Source organism: Mastomys coucha, unplaced genomic scaffold (assembly GCF_008632895.1).
Source record: "Mastomys coucha isolate ucsf_1 unplaced genomic scaffold, UCSF_Mcou_1 pScaffold4, whole genome shotgun sequence".
Lineage (NCBI taxonomy): Eukaryota > Metazoa > Chordata > Mammalia > Rodentia > Muridae > Mastomys > Mastomys coucha.
The window spans coordinates 13,395,747-13,419,308 of NW_022196910.1; the positions used below are offsets into that span (position 1 = coordinate 13,395,747).

The 23,562-nt window shown below is 44.9% G+C and overlaps 1 protein-coding gene across 3 annotated transcripts in view; it reads left to right on the forward strand.

The window, feature by feature from the left end:
- The window catches only part of Aldh1l2 (aldehyde dehydrogenase 1 family member L2), a 49,449-nt gene extending 45,225 nt beyond the window's left edge, over positions 1-4,224 (forward strand). For all 3 annotated transcript variants that reach the window (XM_031350319.1, XM_031350320.1, XM_031350321.1), the window contains one exon: positions 1,374-4,224. In XM_031350319.1, coding sequence (XP_031206179.1) covers positions 1,374-1,429 — 56 coding nt within the window. In that variant the 3' untranslated portion in view covers positions 1,430-4,224. The remainder of the gene's footprint in view (positions 1-1,373) is intronic.
- Positions 4,225-23,562: the final 19,338 nt, after the last annotated feature.

The window sequence follows — 23,562 nt, forward strand, 5'->3', positions numbered from 1 at the left end:
GAAGGGTCTGGGGGCCTCTCAGATCAGATCTGTACACCATCAACACACCTCAATGCCAGCCGTCGCCCTAACATCTCAAGCCCACTTTGGATACTGAAGCTGTGTTGGGCCCTACTCCTAGTACTGAACCTGCTGAGCACAAGTGTACCCAGCAGACAGGTCTTAGGAACTCATTTGTTCAGATCAGGAAACCACGGCTCAGAATGGCTGGGTGAGCTGCCCAGATTCACACAGGCAGGCACTGGCAGAGAAGTCAAAGCCACGCACACCAACTGTGGAGCTCTCCAACTACGGAACTCACCTCCTACACTATATAGTCCTCCACTGATTTAAAATAGGTGTAAAAACACACGTAAGATGTGAGCGCGTGGTGGCCCACCCTTGTAAACCAGCACTTAAGAAGCAAGATTAGCCAAAAAGCAAATGTGAGGCCAGCCTGGGTTACATGAGTCTCAAATGACTCTGAAATAGAAAACATTTGATTTATTGAAAGTTATCTGCAAATTTGCCTCATTTGGGATATTAGATTCTGTTTCCTAATGATTTCTCACAAGTGTATTTATAGGAATTAAGAAGTGTTTATTCCCACCCCTGGGTCTAAAACACAGTTGGAAGCAGCCATTTCTGCTTGTTCCCAGACAGTGTAACTGACAGGCAAAGGCTTATTTTACTATAAGACACTACAGTCCGCCTGACAGTCCCTCTCCAAGTTTGATACTTCCTTAAATCAGTGTAGTCTCAATCTTGGCTCTCTCTCAGATTACAGTAAGTTACCTAGGAGCTTAAAGGACACAGATATTTGATCCAATTGTTCCAGAGTAGGCTAGGAATGAGGGTTGGAAATTCTGTCTGGGTTACTCTAACAAGGGAACAAGTTTGGCAGCATAATGTCTACCATATCCATTAGCTTCCTGTGGTGCTTTGCCCTAAGCCTGTCCCATGGTCTTGTGCAGCAAAGTAAGCTGCACTTCCTTTCTCTTTGTAATAAGTTGAAAGTGAAATGTCCTCCTTGTGATCAAGGTTGCATGGTTTACTGTAACGCCAACAGATAGCACCCTGAGTGCAGGATTGGAAAATGGAGACACAGGTAGAATTCATCAAGCAGGGAAACAGGATGAATGTTTGGCACTAAGACTCGCCAACCCACATACCAATTCTGAGAGGGCCTGGTAGACTACCTTACTGTTCATTATGGTCTATGGTCCCCGAATATCTGCACTGGGAGAGGATAGTAAGGGATGGCTGGTATTAGGGCCTTCCCATGTGCGAGTCAGCAAGGCCCTGGGATGATCCAGGCAAACCAGAACAGCACTGGCCTAGGCCACAGATCTTCATCTTTGTACACGTTCTACTGGCTCCGCTTCTCTCCCCAGGTGAGGAGGCCCTGAGCGAATACCTAAAACTCAAAACAGTGACACTCGAGTATTAGAGAAACACATCAGGAAACCTTTGCCGGACAGCCCACTTCTCAACCCTTCACGAGCTGAAGATCCTGATGATGCTGAGGAAGGAGGGGCCATCTGGAAGCCACAAAGTAGATACAAGGAACAAGAAGAGTTAGACCACTTGTATGAGCAGTTATTTCACTAAGGACCTCAAAAAATTCCAGTACACCTTTTTATCACCAAATGGCTTACCTCTTTTTAACAACATTGGGTGCTGTTTTTCTAAAGTATCAAAGCTCCCTCCCTCTCTCCCTCCTTCCCTCCCAGGAATGTCTATGCTCTTCCAGGTCATCTGTCCTGAAATGCTGACCTCACTCACAGGCACACTTAAGAGTTCTGGGTCTCAATCCCTAAGAAGTATATACTGAACACTGACAACCTTCCTTTAGCTGTGCATTCAAAGTGTATCCCACCGAGAATGTAATGCCTGCCTTCTCCTCATATGAGAAGGAAGACTGGTCTTCATGCCTTTGACTACTTTGTAACCCACTGCGACAGACAGGCAGCTTCTGAGCCTTTCTCCCACATCTACCTACTTGGTTCAAAGTACTGGAAAGTTCAGAGGATGCCCAGTTATTGATATCATCTTTGACCCTGTACTTTAAATCCTAGGAAACAGCCTGTGATGGCCAATTCTGGTCATACTATATCAGCTTACTGTGTGAGTTGGGGGAAACTACCCAACTTGTTTGAGCTCTGGCCTCCTCACGAGTTAAACAGGAGTATCAGTGCCTTCCTCAGAAGCCTCATTCCAAGGACTCTGCAACAAGAAAAGCCCCAGCGCTGTGCTTCGTAATTCATGTAAATGTTCAATTAAATTTAAATATTTCTTTCCACTACTACTCTCGAAGTATGGCCATAAATTGATGAGATTCGTGAACTTCCTAGGCAGCTCCTTAGTCAATGAAGTTAACTGATGGACGAATGAACTTCCTATACTTCTCAATAATCAAGGCTTGGACTATTCTTCCCTGCCAACTGCCATGCGATGAAAAACGGTACTAGGCACAGTAGTTCATGCCTGCAACACCAGACTCAGGAGGCCAGGGCAGGGTCCTTATTGTTGACCTGAGGTGAACCTGGGCTATGAAGAAAGTGTGAGGCCAGCCTGGGTCACACTAAGAGACCCCCTCTCAAAAACAGAAAAACAAAACCAACATTTAAAACACATCAGTGGCACCAGGAAAAGGGTCACATTGTCCCCGGATGCTTACTTCTCTGTTTTCAGGACATGTTGCTTCTCACTTCTGTATCTGCTGGCTCTGCTGCTCACTGACTGTGTGTAGTCAGAGGAGTCAGTGACCTCATGTCTCCAAGTCTCCATTTGTTATATGTAAGGTGGTGATGATGATAAGCTCAATGTCTTAGTGGTGGAATGCCTGCCCAAGGAGCTGCAGCGTGCCACTTCAGGACTGGCTACTGATCCTGTGTGGTGCTCACAAAGTTTCCCACTGTGGCTCAAGTTCGATTATCACCACTGACATGCAACTAGACAAAGGGGAATTTCTGAGCACAGAACTGATGTGCAACAACCCATTATTTCCTTAAAACTAGGGAGGTAAGTGGTCCTCAAAATAATGAAGTGGCTGGGCTGGATTGGGCCTAATGAGCTTCAGAAGCAGTACTCATGGCATAAGCCCTAGGAACCCATGATGCCAAGGTATGGTGAGATAAATGGAAAGGAAGTGTCTGTCCAACAACAAGGAAATGTACTCTGCCACAGGACAGGAGTCAAAGTAATGTGTGGAGGGCCACTTAAGAAGTGATGCTTTGCTCTGTCTCCCTCCCTCCCAACTCTCATACCTAATCAGAGTATCCATGACCCCCGAGACATGCCACCCTACCACGCACTACAGTCTTTCTGCACGTCTGGCTAGGAAGGCTCATCACACACCCCTTCCTAAACCACAAGTGGACAAGAATGGTGGGAAGTCCACAGATTAGAACCTGATAGAAACATATTCTGTTTTCCTCAGAACCATGGATCAGGAATCAACAGATATTTAGGCCCAAGAACTTTACTGACACAAAGCTGAGAGAAAAGAGTTTATTGGCACTATATATTCCATTCCAAGTAAGGTCCTATGCTGCGCACTGAAGGCCTCACACAGAGCCGGGGATACAGAGCAGCACACTCCAATACAGCAATACACTGCAATACAAAGCTGGTTATAATTACCATAGCTCAATACAATTAAACACACAAATTGATTCATTTAGCACAACAACTATGTATACAAGATATGTAAACCCCGCTTTCTGATTCACTTTCTAGAGTGCAGAGAAAACTAAAGACTTTTTTTAAAAGTGTGACTGCCATGCAATAATATTCACAAATATGAAGTTTACAATTTAAGAAGGGTTTGCATGTTTTGAGTATTGGAAGCACTAATTGGACTCAACTGGTTACAAATGAACATATATACATAAGTACATACATACACTGGCCAATAAAGGAAAGACTCAGTGAAAACTGGCCAGTCTCCTCTGAGGATGACAGGAACACAAAGCCCTGGCTCACACCCACTAATGCCCCTCCCATATCTGCTGGTTGCATTGATATGTGGTATTTGGCTTCCATTTCTGCCTCTGCTTTCACTGACTTGTGAGAGACCACTGTGTACTTAGGATATACACTGTTGCAGGTTCTAAGTGTTTATCCTGGGCTTTCTAGACTTTAAATTACCTTCTCCAAGTTTTGCTTTTTTGTTTCTGATTTTAGGCTTTATATGGGGTGGGGGTGATTCTCAATTATGTTATTAAATATGAAATTTTAATATGATGTCCTTATGATTTTGTTCTTTTAGTCACACTCTTAAAGTATATATAATTTACCGTCATATATGATTTGAGGCTAAATCTAACTTTTTTGGAAATAGCCTGTCCTGACATCTTGACTCATTTTACACTGACTTAAAATATCAGTTTTGTAGTAAGTTTTCATTTTCCCAGTACATGCAACACTAACTGAATACAACAGGTTACATACATACATACATGATACATTTCAAGTTGAGTTGGGTATAATCAAGATAAACTGTACAGTTATATGAAATTTTCAATGAATAAAAAATATTCTAAAAAGTTCTTTTATCCTTTTTCTCCTCACTTCTCACAAGAATGTCCAAAAGACCAACACTTATTTCCTCGATGCCCTTATCTATGTAGGAAGCCCATCTGTATTCAATGAAGCAGCCCCAGCAGGACAGAATAATGAAAACTTTACACACAAGCTCAAGAATTTAAAACCCAGACAGGACTGAGAAGAACCTTTGCTAGACACATGATAGTCAAAGATTTCAAAATACAAAGTGGAAAAATAGTATTAAATGCTTAAGACAAAAAATATGAACTCACATACAAAGACAGGAAAATCAGAGCAAGAAGAAGCATTCTTTCCTTTCTTTCTTGTTGAGACCCAGTGTCTGCTTTTATTGTAGTGTATGGAATGGTGCATGTGTTTGAAGGCCCAGGGTAAAGGAGATGACCTGGGGGTGGGGCGAAGGGAGCTACAACCAAGTGACCAGAATAGGCCTGTATAGCACCATGAGACCTGCAAAGGTATTTTTCTCTACTCCTGCCACTAAAGTTCTTCACTAATTATTTCTTTACTAACTGGGTGCTGCCATATAGTGTGTTGTAGGCATACAGAATAACCTTGGCAAATCTAATTGTCAGAAGAGCACAAAATTGTAGGCCTCAAGTGCATGAAGTTAAGTGACTGACAACCTGCAAGGCTATCCTGTTATACCTAGCTGCTATACTTGGAAAAGTTGAATGCCCTGCTATACCCAGCTACTATACCCACCAAGTTGAAAAGTTAGAAAAAGGAGTAGGAGGGATCCTGGCAGCCATAAAAGCATTTAGGAAGGAGTAAAAATGACTCAAAAATATCTTCATACAGCATGATTGAGCAGGAACAGATTATGTCTGAATGGTTCAAGAACTACCTTCTACCTCAGGGGACTGTGGAGGGCACAGATCATGGCATTAGCTCTCAGTGCACAATATCCTATTCTTGTATGAGTCTGCAAATCCTACATTTTAAAAACAAATAAAGCAAGGCCACAAATAAATGACTTGCTGATACCTATCAAGAATGTGGAAAAACAAGGACAAAGAATCTAGAAAAACAAGAACAAACCAAACTAAAACCCTATTGCCTTGTAGATGGCAAGAAATAGTAAAAATAAGAACTGGGAGGTTAATGACACAGAAACAAAATAATATGAAGACTTGATGATACTAAAATCTAGTTCTGTAAGAACAGAATCTTGATCCAACTACAACAACAGAGATGACTAAACGTAGAGAAAATCTCTGTATACTCTATGGATGAAACACCCGTCAGATTGGTCTGTAGCTGAGGCAGGAAATAAAAGGTGGACACCTAATATGCTGTAAGGATTCTGGGAGAGAGCCTGGTGGGAGAGAAGTTGACCTGCAGAAGAGGAGTACAGTCTCATGCAGCTAAGAACCAGGTAACCAGCCACATGACAGAACTTAGATTAGAATAAATGGGTTATTAACTTATAAGCTACTTGAGGAAGCAGCCAAGGCTAATTGGCCAAGTATTTATAAGTACATATTTTGAATTTCAATGTTGTTATTTCTGGAACTTGGGGCAAGGAGGAAAACTTCGACTTTATGGCCAAATTAACAAAATCAAGTGAACAGGTAAACCTTATAATAAATGTGATTATAGAATATTCTAAGTGAATGCTTTAAAAATGAACACTCTGTCAGGTTAGAAAACCTAAAAGAAATCCATGTGCTTGTTTATGCAAATTCCCAAACTCAGACCAAAAAGAAATCAACAACTTAAACAAATGAGGTGGAACAGTGATAAAAACGCTTCTGACTCAAGACCCCAGGCCCAGATGGACATATCTATCTTCTTAAAAGCTGAGGCCCAACCTAAAAGCTGTACTTCCCAGCTACAAAACACTCTCTGGAAGAGTATTTCTCCAGCCACCCACTTTCCCTGACTAAAGCAGGTGGCCAGATACTGTTATCAAATTCACATGTTTGAAAATCTGACTACAACTTTAACAACTTTTCTTACAGAAGCTCATTCCTCATGAAGACTTTGATGTGACAAACAACTGATTACAGTTATGTTATGGTTCTATAGGGTACATGGTCCAGCTAGTTGTATATTTCATTTTGTGATGGTTAACATTATGTTAACATAAGTCTTAAAACTAGATGGTTAATAAGAGCCAACCTTGTCCTCCACTGGTAAGCCACTAGCTTGTGGAAATATACTGTCAGCTAAGTCACCTGAGATGGATGCCTTCCCGAAACATTTGGGCTATTCTTAAAAGTACCTAGAGCCTTGTAAAATTTTACATGTCTCTGCTGTTCTTCCAAGACAGAAGGTCACAAGCTAAGCGTTGGTCCACTTCTGTATAAAAATGCTTACTTGCTTAAGATAAGTGAGTAATCTACAAAATATGTTGCAAAAGTTAAGTCCTGCTTACACAAAGGCAGGATCTATCTTCCCTATTTCCCGCAGGGGAGCTCCAAGATTAGTTTGTTACAACATTGGTCTGGGATGGCATGAACACTGACCATAAATTGGCCTGTGCCAGGTTACGTAGTGCTGCCATGAAAAGGTGGATTGTAGTCATCTGAGATGTAGGTACCTCTTCCTTTCAGACTAGAGCTATGGCCTCAGCCCTTAGAGAGGCACAAAAAGAAGATATGGAAGTTCTTATAAATACACTGCAACATGCCACCACTGGCTGAGAGATGATTTGTGTCGGCTGTGGCTGGAAGGGTCATTTCAAAAGAGAATGCCCTAACCTTGTTAGGAAAGATCTTTGCCCTTCTGGTGTGATCCCATACACCCCTTGTCCGAGGTGTAAGAAGGGGTTCCATTGGGCCAGAGACTGCAAATCCAAGTTTGATTTTAGGGGGCAGCCTTTAAACTCCCTCAGGGGCTGTCCCTAGCCCCGTTAAACAAAAGGAGATCAGCAATCAGAGCTCACTAGACTGTCCCATTAATCCCAGGGCAACAGCCTAAGATGACCCTCATTATAGGAGACAAGACATTCAGATTCCTCATTGATACTGGGGCTGACTGAACACTATAAAGGAAGGAGGAAGTTCCTCATTCCTGGTAACTGTCTCCAAGCCCTCCATTTCTAGGCGTGGGAGGGCAATCAACCTCCTGGGAAACTGGTAGCTGGCTGCCCTGGGTTGATCATGATGGTAAATGGTGAGGTACGCCCCCTTGTGGTTGCTGGCCTAACTGCTAATCTTTTGGGCCAGGATATCCTTGGAGAAGCTGAGACCTTTATTACTACTGATCGTAAGGCCTTTCACAAAGACCTGCTTGGCACTGAAGAGTGTAAACCACAAGTTGAACAGGGGAGGGCATATATCCAAATTACAGGGGAGATCCTTATTTTGAGAAGGCACATAGACAGTGCTCATAGCCGCACCCCCAATTCTAAAGGCCACTGCTCGACCCTAGGTGTTAAAGATCCAATGGATACCTGGAGATCCTTTATGGATTGAGCAGTGGCCTACTCCTGCCCAGAAAATACAACAGCTACATTTGTTGGTTCGACAACAGAGGAAGTCAGGACATATAAGGCTTTCTACCAGTCCCTGGAACTCTCCAGTGTTTGTGATTAGAAAATCCAGTGGTTCGTGTAGGTTGTTACAAGACTTAAAGAAGATCAATGAGAGAATGATTCCTTTTGGGACCCCCAGAGGGAGCTCCCCTGAATCCCAGTGTGGAGAGCTGCAATGTGCCACGCCTTAAAGATGGCGCAGGCTTCTGCCTTCCGCTAGACCCACAGCGAGCGCTCTCAGTGACAAACAAGTCCTTATTTGGCTGTGCTTGCCAGTTGTGCTTGCTTTTGCATAAAAGTGGCCTATCTGCTTTACCCACGTGGCTTACCGGGGTTGGTTGGCACAAGAGTACTTAAGCCTGTGGGAGCTTCCCCCCAACCCCCACCCCCGCGGGGTCAGAAAAAAGTTGTAGTACAAGGTTCCTGAAAATAAACTGCTTGAAGAAGAGTTCGAGGTTGTGTCTTCCTTGCTGGTCGAGGGGGTCGCATCATCCCAGCAATCCCCCGTGCCCTTCACTTAGTTGTTACAGATATTAAAGATTGTTTTTTTACCATCCCACTCCATTGAGAAGATTCTGAGAAATTTGCCTTCTCGGTGCCCTCCATTAATTTCAGAGGTCCAGACTTGAGATATGAATGGACTGTTCTTCCTCAGGGCACGGCTAACAGCCCCCTTAGTCAATATTAAACGCTTTCCATTTTTTCCTCCATGTTGACAGGTCCAGAAGACATTCTTTTATATTTACACAGATGATGTTATTTTGTGACATCCCACTTTATCTGGATTACAAAAATGTACAGGTAGATGTCTCTCCATCTTATAAGAAAATAACTTCTTGGTTGCTCCAAAAAGGTTCAAAAGATTCCCCCCTCTTTTGAAATCTTGGCTCTATGTTGTCTTTAGATACAGTCTCCCTGGTTAAACCCCAACTTAAGGTTCGAAATGCTGATACCCTCCCTCAGTTCAAAAAGTTGTTGGGAGAGATTAATTGGATGAGGCCCTGGATCTCTATATGCACAGAAGAATTAATGCCCCTGTTTGATTTACTTAAGGGAAAAGACCTGTCCACACCTATTATTTTGTCTGATTGTCATCATGACTTGTTAAAACAGATCCAGTATGCTATAGAGTCTGCAGAACTTAAGAGACATAACCCACTTTTCCCACTTGTGCTCTGTTTTTCCAGGGAAGACCCTGTGCACTGCTCTCCTTGGCCAAGGGGGAGAGCCAGTGCACTGGATTCACTTTTCAGTTGGTGGGGTTCTCCAGGTTTATTCCATGACCAATCAGATTGCTGACTGTATCATTAAGGGAAGAGATGTTTCGATTCAACTGTTTGGAACAGATCCTTAGTGTGGAGAGCTGTGGTGGGCCGTGCTTTAAAGATGGCGCAGGCTCCCGCCTTCTGCTCCCGACAGCGAGCGCTCTCAATGACAAGCAAATCCTTAATTGGCTGTGCTTGTCAGTCACACCTGCTTGCGCATAAGAGTAGCCTATCTGCTGTACCTATGTGGCTCCCAGGGGTTGGTTGGGCAGGAGTACTTAAGCCTGCGCGGGCTTTTCCCCGGGGTCAGTCGGAAGAAGTTTTTCAAGGAACCTGATTAAAAACTGCTTGGAGGAGAGCTCAAAGAGTGGCATCTTTTTTGCCTGTCGAGAGAGACGTGACACCTTAGTCTATAGTTACTCCCCTCAGGATGGTTGATTTTACCTGGGTACAAATAATGAGCTTATAGTTCTGGCCCTTGAAGGCTTCCTGTGCAAGATTGACTGTCAGTTTGGTCACCATAGATGGATGAACTCGTTTTCTAGGTTGGAGTGGATGCCTCCAAGGCTCTTTTTATCTAAAACTGATCCTAATTCTCCCGAGGTCTTTACTGAAGGTGGGCGACTGGGATCCTCCGTGGTCATCTATCCCCTTTTGGGGAAAATGATGAACCTGGACCTGTTAGTTCTAAGGTGTATGAGATAGAGGGGTCAGCCCAGTTTAAAGAGCTCTTTGCTGTAGTGATGGAATTGGATTCAATCCCTGGTATGTTTAATTTGTTTTCAGATAGTTTATATGTGGTTAACTTATTGCCCAATTTGCCTGAAGCCCATATTAGGCTAGATTCTAATCCAATATCCCCTTTGATGATTCAAGCATGTACCCTCCTTAGACAAAGACAAAATCCCATTTATATTCAACACCTCAGAGGTCACCAAATACTCCCAGGCTTTTTGTCAAAGGGAAACAGCCTGGCTGGCTGGGCGGCATCTGGACTCTAATGTCATACTGTCTTGGAGGCCACGCACTTTCACCTCTTGACCCATACTAACTGGAGGGGCCTCCGTTATAGGTTCCCCAATATACCACTCAAAGATCTTAAAAAGACTGTCTGCATGTGCAAGTCTTGCCAACCTTTCCTCCAGGTGCCTCCACTCCAGGCTTTGGGGAGCAACCCCTGTGGACTTCGATCCAATCATTTATGGCAGATAGATGTTACTCAGCATTCTTCTTTTGGAAAGCTTAAATATGTTTTTGTTTCTGTTGATCCATATTTCCTGAGCCTGCTGGGCTTCTGCACATACTGGAGAAAAAGCCAAACATGCCATAAGTCATATGCTCCAATGCTTTGGTATTCTTGGACTGCCTGAACAGATAAAAACTGATAATGGACCACACTTTATAAGTCAAGCCTTTTTAGAGTTTTTAAGGATGTGGAAAATTACCCATTCAATAAGGATTCCATATAATCCTACAGGACAAGCTATTATAGACCGCTATAACCCAGCCCATAAGACTCAATTACAAAAGCAAAAGTGGGAGTCTCTACACCCACATGATCAATTGAAAAAGGCACTATTTACCATAAATATTTTAAATTTTTCTAAAGAGGATCCACATCTGTCCCCATTTCAAAAACATTGGTCTTCATCAGTTTCCTACAGTTCCATTTGGGTCAGGTGGAGAGACCCACTGACTGGAGCTTGGAGAGGGCCAGACCCGCTCTTGACAGCTGGAAGAGGATTTGGCTGCGTGTTCTCCCAAAATGAGAAAGACTAATCTGGACACCGGCCAGAGACATAAAACATTTGCCCCAGCAAGGGGATGATGATATTAATCACTCTAGGGAAATTTCCAGCCCCAAGAGCCCTCCTTTTGCTTTCTTCACAGATTTATCAAGAAAAAACAATGAAGGTTCCCCTGTCAATGACAATAAAGATACTGCAAAAGATTGATGGGGGAATTCGACCATCCAAGAAGACTTAGAGATGAGGAGGAGAGAGTTTAAAGACAACACACTGTGGACTGGCCTCCATGGCTTCCTGCCTTACCTACTTCCCCTCCTTGCTTGGTCCCTTCCTCCTCCTCCCTCTCACTGTGGGGCCGTGTTTACTTAATACACAATTCATCCAACAGTGTATAAAGGCAATCAGGCTTCATCAGGTCCAGGCTCATTATCAAAGGCTCGCTTCCTGAGGGCCCTCAGAATATGAGTGAACCTCCCCGGCTCTCCATTTGACCAATGATGGGTAATATCTCAGATGTGCTTGAGTCAGAGTGACACATAGTATCCAAAGACAGGCAAGATCCCATTTTGGGGACAACCTAAGACAGGAGCCAAGTAACCTGCTCATTACAAAGACAAAAGTAGGAGATGTTGGGTACTATTTGACCCTGGTTTGGGCATTGAGGATAAACTCGAGCCTGGCTTGAGTTTTCTATACTGTTTCGGTTACTTCCGTACTCAAGTGACTCAGCACAACCTGCTTCAGCCTGCCTTTGCCTAGCTCCTGCTGACGTAGAGTAACTTTGTTGGCTCGGTCAGTCACCCCTTCCCCTTCGTCAACTTTCCCCTCCCCCTATGTCATCTCACTTCAGCAGAAATCCCCTCCTCCTCTCTCAGGCCTTTATAAAGAAAAAAATTGATAGATTAAAATAAGTTCCTGGCTTGGGGTGGTTATTCTCAGGAGGCAGGAGATCCAAGCAGCAATACTCACCATCCTGCTCAACCCCAAGAGGCTTGGCTGGACTGGGTTCTTTCCCTCTTGCCTGGTTCTGCTGGCAGAGAGCCTGCCCAGCAAAAATGGGCCTATTTTGTTGGTACATTTATAAGCCTCTCCTTCTAAAGTAGTGCTATCCTATCCTCAAGCAGTGGTGCACTTGTCATTTAAAGCTCAAAAGATAGGCTTAGAAACATTCAGCAAAGAGCCTGATATTATTAGAATGCCATATACTAAAGAGCAGATATAAGTCCTGTCACAGGGCTTTACTGATTGGACAATATTTAGATGTACTACTCTTAGCCAGTTTGAAGACCATTATCCTAACAATAAAATTTGTCAGTTTTTTAAAGCACATCCCATAATTTTTCCCAGAATTTTTTCCACTCAGCTTTAGTAGAACATGCTCACCTGGTATTCACCGATGGCTCCTCAAATGGGAAAGCCACGGTGGTCTCTGGTGAAAAGGTGCAAGTTTTAGAAATCCCTAACTGCTTGGTGCAACTGCCAGAATTGAAAACAGTTCAATTGGCCTTAAGTATGTTTCCAAATGAACCCTGCAATATCTATACTGATAGTATTTATGTTTCTCAAAGTACTAGGCCCTTAGAAACAGCAGCGTTTGTGGATCCTTTGTCTTCTATTTGTTCCTGTCTATGGCAAGTACAATCTGCACAAAGGCAAATATATCCTGATAAATCCATACTACCCTTGTGTAGCTGAATAGCAGCTTTACACGCTGCACTAGCGTTCTCATAAGCTAACTGTGTAATAAATGGACCACCCATATGAGATTTCCCAAGAATTCTGCTCGCAGCTTGCTGTAACCTGCCTACGAAATTCTGAAAAAAATCAGGTATTGGTCCTTCTTATAACCAAAGACTGGCAATGGCAGCTGCATTGCAGGGAACTACGATTCAAGAGATCCTGATGCAAAGACAGGAGAATAAAGGATGTTTTAAATGTGGAAGTATGAATCATTTTAAATATGATTGCCCTAAGAAATCAGAGGGCACATGTGGGAGGCCAGTTGCCATTCCAAGATGGCGCCGACCGCCTATCGCTGACTCAGACTTGCCTGGGTCGCGCATGCGTGGCCTGGGCCTGATCTCGTGCCCCTCTCGAGCAGGCCCATGCAAATTAGGTGTCTTGCTGGTGGCCTATCAGACAGACCCACGTCTCCCCGGGCGCTATATATTGAGCGGACCTTCTCCGCTCAGGGCCCCCAGAAAAGAAGAGACAAGCGCTCCTGCAATAAAGTTGCTGAGAAGAATCCAACTGTGTTGTGTCCAGTTCCTGTCAGTCGGGGGTTGGAGGCGACAACTGGTGGTACGGACGGGGAGCCCGAGGAGACTCACGGATTCAGAACTCAGCAGCTAGAGAGTGGCGGTACCGGTAAGTCCTCCTTGAGCTTTCCAAGGAGAAGTATAATATGTTTCCTGTTGACCCTGTCTGGGTTGCGTTGTTCGTGTTATTGTTTTTCTTTCTGATTTGTCTTGTCTGCTTTCTTTTGAAGTGTCACAGAACGGGGGAAAAGTGTACCTGCTGAATCTAAACTCAGTAGTCCCGTGTAAGGCAGTTGTAGATAAGGTCACAACACTCAACTTTCTTTGCTAAGTCTTACGTAGATAAGTAAGGAAAAGAGCCCCAGGTCTTATATTCTCTTGTCTTATTGTCATTTTGTGTTTTCTGAAGAGAAAGTGAAACTATGGGTAATTCTCCACTCTGCCCCATGTGTGCCGCGCTAAAGGATTTACTCTCCAGCAAAGGTTTCAAATTTAAAGACAAAGTATTGGTAGAGTTCCTACAAGAAATAGATAATACAGCCCCCTGGTTTGTATTATCTGGGCAGGTGACACTCCCAAGCTGGGACAAATTAGGTAAGGATTTGGATAATGCATGGGCCGATAGAAAAGTGAAAAGTGGAGTAAGAGGTGTGTGGAAGGTGGTCAAGACTTGCTTAGAAAGCGAAGACTGTAGTGAGGCAACATGAATGGCCGTGGAAGCCTTGGAATGGGTCCAAGAATCTAGGTCAGAACGGTCTCAAGAGTCCAAGGCTAGCAAGAAGAAAAAGGCAAAAGCAAAAACGAAACTATATCCTGCGCTAGGGGACTGGCGCGGCCCTAGCTCAGAATCGTCTTTGGATGATGACCCAGAGATGTGGGAACTGGAGATGGCCTCGGAGGAGCTAACAGCTAAAATGAAATCTATACAAGCCAGTAGAAGTAGAGACAATAAGAGCAGTGTGAAAAACAAGACAACGGGCCTACCCCAGTATGAAGTCTCTCCATCCTGCCCTCCGTCTTATGCGGAAGCACCATCATTTATTGCAGAGACAGGAAGTCAGGCAACCCTAGGGGATCCCCCATGGACGCATCTACATTCTGTCCTCAGACATGGAGGGAGACAAAGAGTGCCTTCCCGGTTTTTCTCAATAACCAGGGCAATAGGTTTCATGAACCCCTAGATTTCAAATCACTGAAAAATTTGGCCGAGTCAGTACAGGCTTATGTACTGTTTCAGTCAATTTTACCAAGGCCATCATTTCTCGATTTGCTAACATAGCCATGACACCCCAGGACTGGTACAACACTGTTGGCCGCTGGCCAACGTCTATTCAAAATGGCGCCAACTTCTGTACCATTGACGGTCGACAGACGCTTGGTGCAGGCGCGATAGCAGTGGCGCGTCTCTCCTTCGGCTCTCCCCCTCTCAATGGGTATATGCTAATAAGGTGTTTGCACTAAACTAATCAGACAGTAATACGTTTGCTCGCCCCCCTCCCGTGGGGGTAGGTTAATGAGGTGTCTGAATGGTGCACCAATCAGACAGTCTCGCCCGGCTATATAAGCCAGCAGCTCCAGGGTATCGGGGTCCTTCGCTTCAAGTTTCAAGAAGAGCTCCCAATAAAGTGCTGCTGAGAAGAATCCTGTTGCTGCATCGTTCTTGCTTGCGAGACCAGTCACAAGTGGTGCTGAAACCCGGGAACTGCAACATCGTGGCATCTGCAAGGATCTGGAAGGAAAACTTTCCAGAGGATTCAGAACTCAGCATTGCGGGAGCGGACTGTACCGGTAAGTTCTCCTGCTGCCCCCAATTAGGAATGCCGCCCTTTAGAATTGATCCAGCGATCGCCGGCGTGCTTACTGTTTTGATTGCTCTAGCAATCTTCCTTGCCTGCTTGGGCCTTAAGTGCCACCATCTGGGAGAAGAGTGTACATGCTGAAGATTCTTCAGACACGACCGACTGTAAGACGAGGGTAGGAAACCTTGCAAGTCCCCCATGCTTGTCAGTCTTCTGTAGAAAAGGAAGCAACATGGGATCTACTCACTCCATGGCTTTACTGAAAGCAACTCAGGAACTATTAAAGCAAAGAGGATTAAAGATCTCTGATAAAACGATCTGTAATTTCTTTGGGGAGGTCGAATCTTTGGTCCCCTGGTTCATACCCACCGGTTCGCTTACAATACCAAGTTGGGAAAGACTAGGAAGATATATAGAGAATGAAGCAGAGAAGCGAAAGCTCAAGCCAGGCACAGTGCCGCTCTAGAAACTTATTCGCTCATGTTTGAAAGATGAAAAATGTGAAACTATCGTTAAAAGAGGCCGGCAAGCTCTCGAAGATCACCAAGATAGTATGTCAGAAGCAGAAAAGAAAAAGGGGCAAGAAAAATCAAAAGAAGCAGAAAGAAAAAAGGGACAGGAGAAGTTAAAAAGAAAAATTAAGGGAGAACAAGTAGCTACTAAAGAGAAACAGAAACCAGATGACAAGCTATATCCTGTATTAGGTGAGTTTATAAATCTGGATCTAGAATCGTCATCTGAAGAGTCTAATGAGGGCGAACTAGACGAGTGAGAAAAACTAGACCTAGAGGAAGCTGAGGCTGGTTATGAGTGGGACCATTATGAACCCCTGGGGACTTCGGCACCGCCGGAGCCTCTCCCACTACCCTATGCTCCTCAAAGAACTAAAGTAGGGATAACAGCACCTCGCAGCAGCTCACTGCTCCCTCCAGACACATGGAGAAAAGCTGCGCTGGCATATCCAGTATTCGAGGACCCAAACAACCAGACACGACATCATGAACCAGTATCTCATAAACAGCTAAAAGACTTGGTTGAGTCAGTAAGGACATAAGGGGTGACGGCCTCATTTACTATAACACAAGTAGAGCGCCTGGCCTATCTTGCTATGACACCTGCTGATTGGATGAGCATAGCAAAGGCCTGCGTCACTATGGGACAATATTTGGATTAGAAATATATACACACTGATCTAGCTCAGAGACAGGCCCGAACCAACACTGCCAACCAACAACCACATTAGAATTTTGATATGCTAATGGGACAAGGGCAATGGGTTAATAATCAGACTCAATTTCCTATAGAGGTTTATAATCAAATAAATGAAATGGCAAAAAGGGCTTAGAGAACCCTCCCCAATAAAGGAGAGGTATCTGACAATCTTACTAAAATAACCCAGGGTGCTACAGAGCCATTCTCAGACTTTGTTGCACGTATGATAGAAGTGGCGAGTAATATTTTTGGCGATGCTGATACTGCCATGCTGTTAGTTGAGCAACTCATCTTTGAGCAGTGCACAAAAGAATGTAGAAACGCCATTACGCCCTAGAAAGGAAAAGGCCTAACATCCTAGATGAAGGCATACAGAGAAATAGGAGGACCGCTATCCAACAGTAGGCTTGTGGCTACAGTCATGACGGCAGTTAAGAGACAAAGAGGAGGTGGCGCAGGGTGTTTTCAGTGTGGACAAAGAAGACACTTCAAGACAGATTGCCCTCAGTGTCCAAAAGGTACCAACCTTAGTAAAACTCCTAGTCTGTGCCCAAAATGCAAAAAGGGAAAACATTGGGCAAGTGATTGTAGATCTGTAAAAGATATCAATGGTCGACCAATAGTACATACACAAAAATCAAAAAATGGAAAACAGGGCCCCTGACCCCAGGGCCCACAAATATATGGGGCCCTACAGACTCTGAGCTTAAGACCCCCGAACAACCGAGGAGAGCCACTCCGCGTCCAGCAGGACTGGACATCTGTGCCGCCACCTGAGTCATACTAATACCCCAGATGGAGACCCAACCTATATTGTCAGATTGGAAAGGGCCATTACCCACAGGTACTGTAAGATTATTGTTGGGTCGATCATCCTCGGCCCTCGGGGGCCTTGTAGTGATACCAGGAGTCATTGACTCTGATTTTATGGGTCAGGTACAAATTCTTTGTACCTCGCCCAGGGACATAATCGCCATCTCACTTAGAGATCGAATAGCACAGCTTCTAGTTCTTCCCAGTTGTCATGATATGTTTCCCTCTAAACAAAATCATCGAGGTGATCGAGGCCTCGGGTCCACTGGCAATCCATTGGCTTGCTTATCTCTCTATCTAAACGATCGACCCATGCTTATCATTACTATAGAAGGTAAAGGTTTGAGGGTCTCCTAGATACTGGTACAGATCACAGTATCATCTCACGGGATCAGTGGCCTAGTCCGTGGCTGGTGCAACACTCCTCCCAAACATTAAAAGGCCTAGGTTATGCTTCTGAACCTGCTATTAGTGCCAAAGAACTGACGTGGTTCAGTGAAGAGAGACATCAAGACAAATTGCAGCCTTATATAGTTCAAGTACCCGTAAATCTATAGAGACAAAATCTGTTGACTAAAATGGATCTAAGACTTACTAACGATTATTCTAAACAAAGTAGACATATGATGAATCAAATGGGCTACCAATCAGGCAGAAGATTAGGAGCACAGCTACAAAGATGCTGTTCACCAATAAAAATCACTGAGAAACATGACAAAAAGAGATTGGGTTTTTCCTAGGGGCCACGGGGACAACCATTCCCATTCCGTGGAAAACAGAGGATCCCGTGTGGGTACCTCAGTGGCCCCTGTCCTCTAAAAAATTACTAACAGCCGAACAATTAGTGAAGGAACAATTACAGGCGAGACATATAGAGCCTCCTCAATCTCCTTAGAATACTCCAATCTTTGTTATTAAGAAGTCAGGCAAATGGCGGTTATTACATTACCTGCGTGAAGTAAATAAACAAATGCAGGTTAAGAGAGCCATACAAAAGGGCCTTCCCTTACTGTCTAGCCTACCAAAAGATTGGCCTATTATTATCCTCGATATCAAAGATTGCTTCTTTTCCATTCCGTTGACACCAATAGATCACCAACGTTTTGCATTTACAATTGCCTGCTGTTAATCATGAAGAGCCCGATCAGTGCTATTCTTAGAAGGTCTTGCCACAAGGCATGGCCAATAGCCCAACTATGTGTCAGCTTTTTGTTGAAAATGCATTGCTCCCAACCAAGAAGACATTTCCCTCTATGAGGATGTGCCACTACATAGATGCTAATAAGGTATTTGCACTAAACTAATCAGACAGTAATATGTTTGCTCGCCCCCCTCCCGCAGGGGTAGGTTAATGAGGTGTCTGCACGGTGCACCAATCAGACAGTCTCGCCTGGCTATATAAGCCAGTAGCTCCAGGGCATCGGGGTCCTTCGCTTCAAGTTTCAAGAAGAGCTCCCAATAAAGTGCTGCTGAGAAGAATCCTGTTGCTGTATCGTTCTTGCTGGCGAGACCCGTCGCGACACACCACCACCAAGGCATGCCTTCAGATGGGAGGTTATTTAGAATGGAAGGCCCTCCTCACCGACTATGCTCAACAACAGGCCAGGGAGAATGCTCAGCAGGGACAGCCTGCATGGAGTTTTGATATGCTCACAGGACAGGGACAGTGGCTACAGAATCAAACGGCATTCCCACCCCAGATATATGAACAGATAGGCAAGATAGCTGAACGGGCGTGGAATACGTTACTAAATAGGGGACAAGTTTCAGGCAACCTGACTAAAGTAATTCAGGGGCCTGGTGAGCCCCTTTCTGATTTTGTGGCCAGAATGGTGGATGCAGCTGGCAGAATATTTGGAGATGCTGATACGGCGATGCCGTTAGTAGAACAGCTGATATTTGAGCAATGCACTAAAGAATGCAGGAATGCCATCACTCCATGGAAAGGCAAGGGCCTGCAGGCCTAGATGAAGGCATGCAGAGAGATAGGAGGACCTTTAACTAACTCCGGTCTAGCAGCTGCGGTGGTTCAGCTGGCCAAAGGGAAGGGTAATTACCCTTCCCTTTTCAATGTGGTAAGCAAGGACATTTGAAAAGGCAGTGCCCAGAAAGAAATCGCGGCAAGCCCACGTCCACAACACGACCTCCAGGGCTCTGCCCACGGTGTAGAAAGGGAAATCATTGGGCAAATGAGTGCAGGTCTGTCAAAGATATTAATGGTCAAGCCCTGCAGCCGGCTGCTGGAGGCTCTACTATGACTAGTGGAGCGCATTCAAAAAACGTGCAGTGGGGCCCGTGTCCTCAGGGCCCGCAAATATATGGGGCAGTAATGAATCATCAGCAACATGGGGTACAGATCCCCCACGGAGAGCCACCCCGGGCTCAGCCGGATTGGACCTCCGTTGCACCTCCAGACATGTATTAACACCACAGATGGGAACACAGCCAATACCAACTGATTTTAAAGGGCTGTTACCACCAGATACAGTGGGACTGTATGTTGATTGAGCGATCATCCTCAGCGCTCTGAGGGTTGATTATCCACCCCGGGGTAATAGATCAGGATTATAAGGGACAGTAAAAATCTTGGCTTCCTCCCCTCGAGGAATTACTGCCATCTCGCCAGGGGACCGCATTGCTCAATTACTTGTTTTATCCAGCCTTCACAAACTTTATGCGGCTAGACAGGAGCATCGAGGAGACCGAGGCCTTGGTTCCTCCGGAACCGAAGCTGTGTTTCTTGCTCTTGATCTGGAAAGGAGACCTACCCTTACATTAACAGTAGAAAATAAAAGGATTAAGGGTCTGCTAGATATTGGTGCAGATACGAGTATAATTTCCATTAAGGATTGGCCTAATGGCTGGCCCATACAAAGGTCCCCTCAGACCTTGCAGGGTCTGGGGTATGCCAAATTCCCAGACATGAGTGCTCGCATGCTTGCATGGCAGGATGACGAAGGATACTCCAGAGAGTTCCAGCCCTATGTCGTTGAGCTGTCAATCAGTCTGTGGGGTAGGGACTTGCTGCATGCGTTAGACCTGAAATTGACTAATGAAGGGAGCCACTATTCCCCTGCTACGGCAGGCATGATGAAAACCATGGGGTGGCATCCCAAACATGGAATAGGAAAATATCTACAAGGAAGAAGGGACCTTGTAGAGGCACAGCCTAAGAATGATAGGGAAGGATTGGGTTTTTCTTAGGGGCCCGCTGAGGGAGGTATTCCCATCACATGGAAAATGCAGGAGCCTGTATGGGCTCCTCAGTGGCCGCTTTCCTCCGAAAAATTAAGCGCAGCAAAGCATTTGATTCTAGAACAATTAAGTTTGGGAAGCATACAACCTTCTGTCTCACCATGGAATACATCCATATTTGTCATAAAGAAAAAATCTGGCAAATGGAGACTACTACATGATCTGCGCGCTATCAACCAGCAGATGCAGATCATGGGGCCTGTACAAAGGGGCCTCCCCCTGTTATCATCTCTACCCTCAAATTGGCCAATCATAGTGGTAGATATCAAGGATTGCCTTTTCTCCGTTCCATTATGTAAGCAAGATAGCCCAAGGTTTGCTTTCATTTTACCAGCCATAAATAGTGAAGAACCAGACAAGCGTTTTGAATGGGCAGTTATACCATAAGGAATGGCAAATAGCCCCACTATGTGTCAGCTGTTTGTGGGGACAGCCATCTTGCCAGTTAGGAAAAATTTTCCTAAAGTACACTGCCTGCATTATATGGATGACATCCTCTTGGCAGCTCGTGAGGAGAACATCTTACACACTGCCTATCTAGAGTTGGTAAAGTGCTTGGAAGGCAAAGGTTTACATATTGCAGCAGAAAAGGTGCAACAAAGTCGGATTGTTGCCTATTTGGGAGCTAAGATCCTCCCCAAGGAAGTAAGGCCTCAAAAGGTAACGACCAGGAAAGATAAATTACTCACTCTGAATGATTTCCAAAAGCTGCTGGGGGATATCAATTGGGTAAGAGGTTATTTGAGCTTGCCCAATTATGAATTGAAACCCCTATATGAGATATTAAAAGGGAACTCAGCTCTAGATTCCCCAAGGGCACTAACCAGTGAAGGACACAAGGTGTAGGTAGCTGCTTGGATACGATCGTCAGCCGCTTGGAAGCGGCTGCTTAGACGATCATATCCAAGATGGCGGATGTCTGTCAGAGACACAGGCTGCTTTCTACGGGGCTGAAGCGGGGATGAGCAGGGCTCCAAGCAGCCTTAATTCTTTCCCCCTGCCCTAGGTGAGCACGCCCTGTGCCTCCCTGTAGGCAGTCACTTGGATATGATCGTCAGCTGCTTGGATCTTAAGCGGCCGTATCTAAGATGGCGGCCGCAGCTGCAATAGACTATTCTACTGCGCATGCGCCCCTCCCGAGTGGGTGTATACTGCGCATGCGTCACTCCTGAGCAGGTGTATGCGAATGAGGGTTTGACAGGGAACCAATCCTGGAGGACTTGGCAGCTTAGGCTCGGGTATATAAGGGGCTGTCTCCAGACAGTCGGAGCCACCCCACGGAAGCAAACAGACCTGCAGCACCTAGGAAGAAGAAGCAGAAGAAGAAGCAGAAGCAGAAGCAGAAGAAGAAGCAGAAGAAGAAGCAGAAGCAGAAGCAGAAGAAGCAGCAGCAACATCAAGAAGAGCTGTGACATCAAGAAGAGCTGACACTTAAGAACCTAGGAGAGCTGTAATACCTAGGTACCTTAAAGAGCTGTAACACCTGGGTACCCAGGAGAGCTGTAACAAAAGAATATTCCTGAGTAAACCGTCAAGAGAAGAAGTCCAGGTGTTCGGTCGTTATTGCTGCTGGTAGGCAGCAGAAGCGCCGTACAACAAGGCATTAGATCTGGTTGAGAAGAAGCTCACAAAAGCATTCCTTAAATGTAGACAGCTGGATCAACCTATTTCTTTGTGTGTATTGCCCACTCCCTGTCAACCCATGGGCCTGTTGTGGCAGGATGGGCCCCTGCTATGGATTTATCCCCATGTATCCCCTGGAAAAGTTTTGGAACATTATCCTACTTCAGTTGACTCATTAGTTTTGCAAGGCATTCAACAATGCCTTTCAGCCTTTGGCCAGCGCCCCTCTGTTCTTGTAGTCCCTTATACTGCCCATCAAGTGAAGGTTCTTTCTGGCACCTTAGATGATTGGGCCATTCTCACCTGCATCTTTGAAGGCCTGATTGATAATTATTACTCCAAGCACCCTCTATTAACCTTTTATAAGGCAAACCCTGTGGTGTTTCCCCGCATGACAGCTGCAGACCCCATACCAGGAGCAGCTCTTGTGTTTACTGATGGCTCCAAGACAGGCCAAGGAGCCTATAAAATTCTAGGCCAAGAGCCAATAGTCATTCATTCCAAACATACCTCGCCACAGATGGTTGAATTACAAACAGTTTTGGCCGTATTTGAAGCTTGCTCATTCTCCTTTAATTTAGTTTCAGATTCCAATTATGTGGTAAATGCAGTTAGGCTTTTGGAGGCAGTTGGGGTTATCAGGTCAACAAGTACTATTTTTACCTTATTATGTAAATTACAGCAATTAATATGGTCTAGGAAAAATAAATTCTTCATTTAACATATTAGAGCCCACACAGGTCTACCTGGCCCTTTGAGTGCAGGGAATGAAGAAGTCGATCAGCTGACTCAGGCGGAGGGTGTCTTTCTTGCCTCCCCTTTAGATCAAGCACAACAATTTCATAAAGATCATCATGTAAATGCAAGAACCCTACAATAGAAATTTCATATACCATGTGCGGAAGCTAGACACATGGTACTGCAATGCCCACAGTGTGTAACATTTACCCATCCACCGTCCATTGGAGTCAATCCTCGCAGACTGTTGCCTTTAAAGATCTGGCAAATGGATGTTACACTTTTCAGAATTCCGCACCCTGAAATATGTGCATGTGTCTGTGGATACATGTTCTGGCATTATTCATGCCACACCTTCCAGTGGAGAGAGAGCACGCAATGTCATAGGACACTGCCTGGAAGCATGGGCAGCTTGGGGTAAACCCCAACAGTTAAAAACAGATAATGAGCCCGCCTATACAGCACATTCATTTACATCCTTTTGTGATAAAATAGATATTATTCTCAACCATGGGTTACCTTACAACCCCAGGGGCAGGGAATCATCGAACGTGCCCACCACACCCTCAAAGAATGTCTGTTAAAACAAAAAGGGGGAATAGGCCAAGGCCGTACCCCCAAGGAATCATTAGCCCTTTTTACCCTTAATTTTTAAAATTTGGATGTCAATGGATGCTCTGCTGTGGACAGGCATTGTGCCCCGAGACTGGAACCACCTCACATTGTCAAATGGAAAGATGTCCTATCAGTATGCTGGAAAGGTCCTGATCCCGTGCTTACTCAAGCACGAGGCGCTATTTGTGTTTTCCCACAGGATGCGGA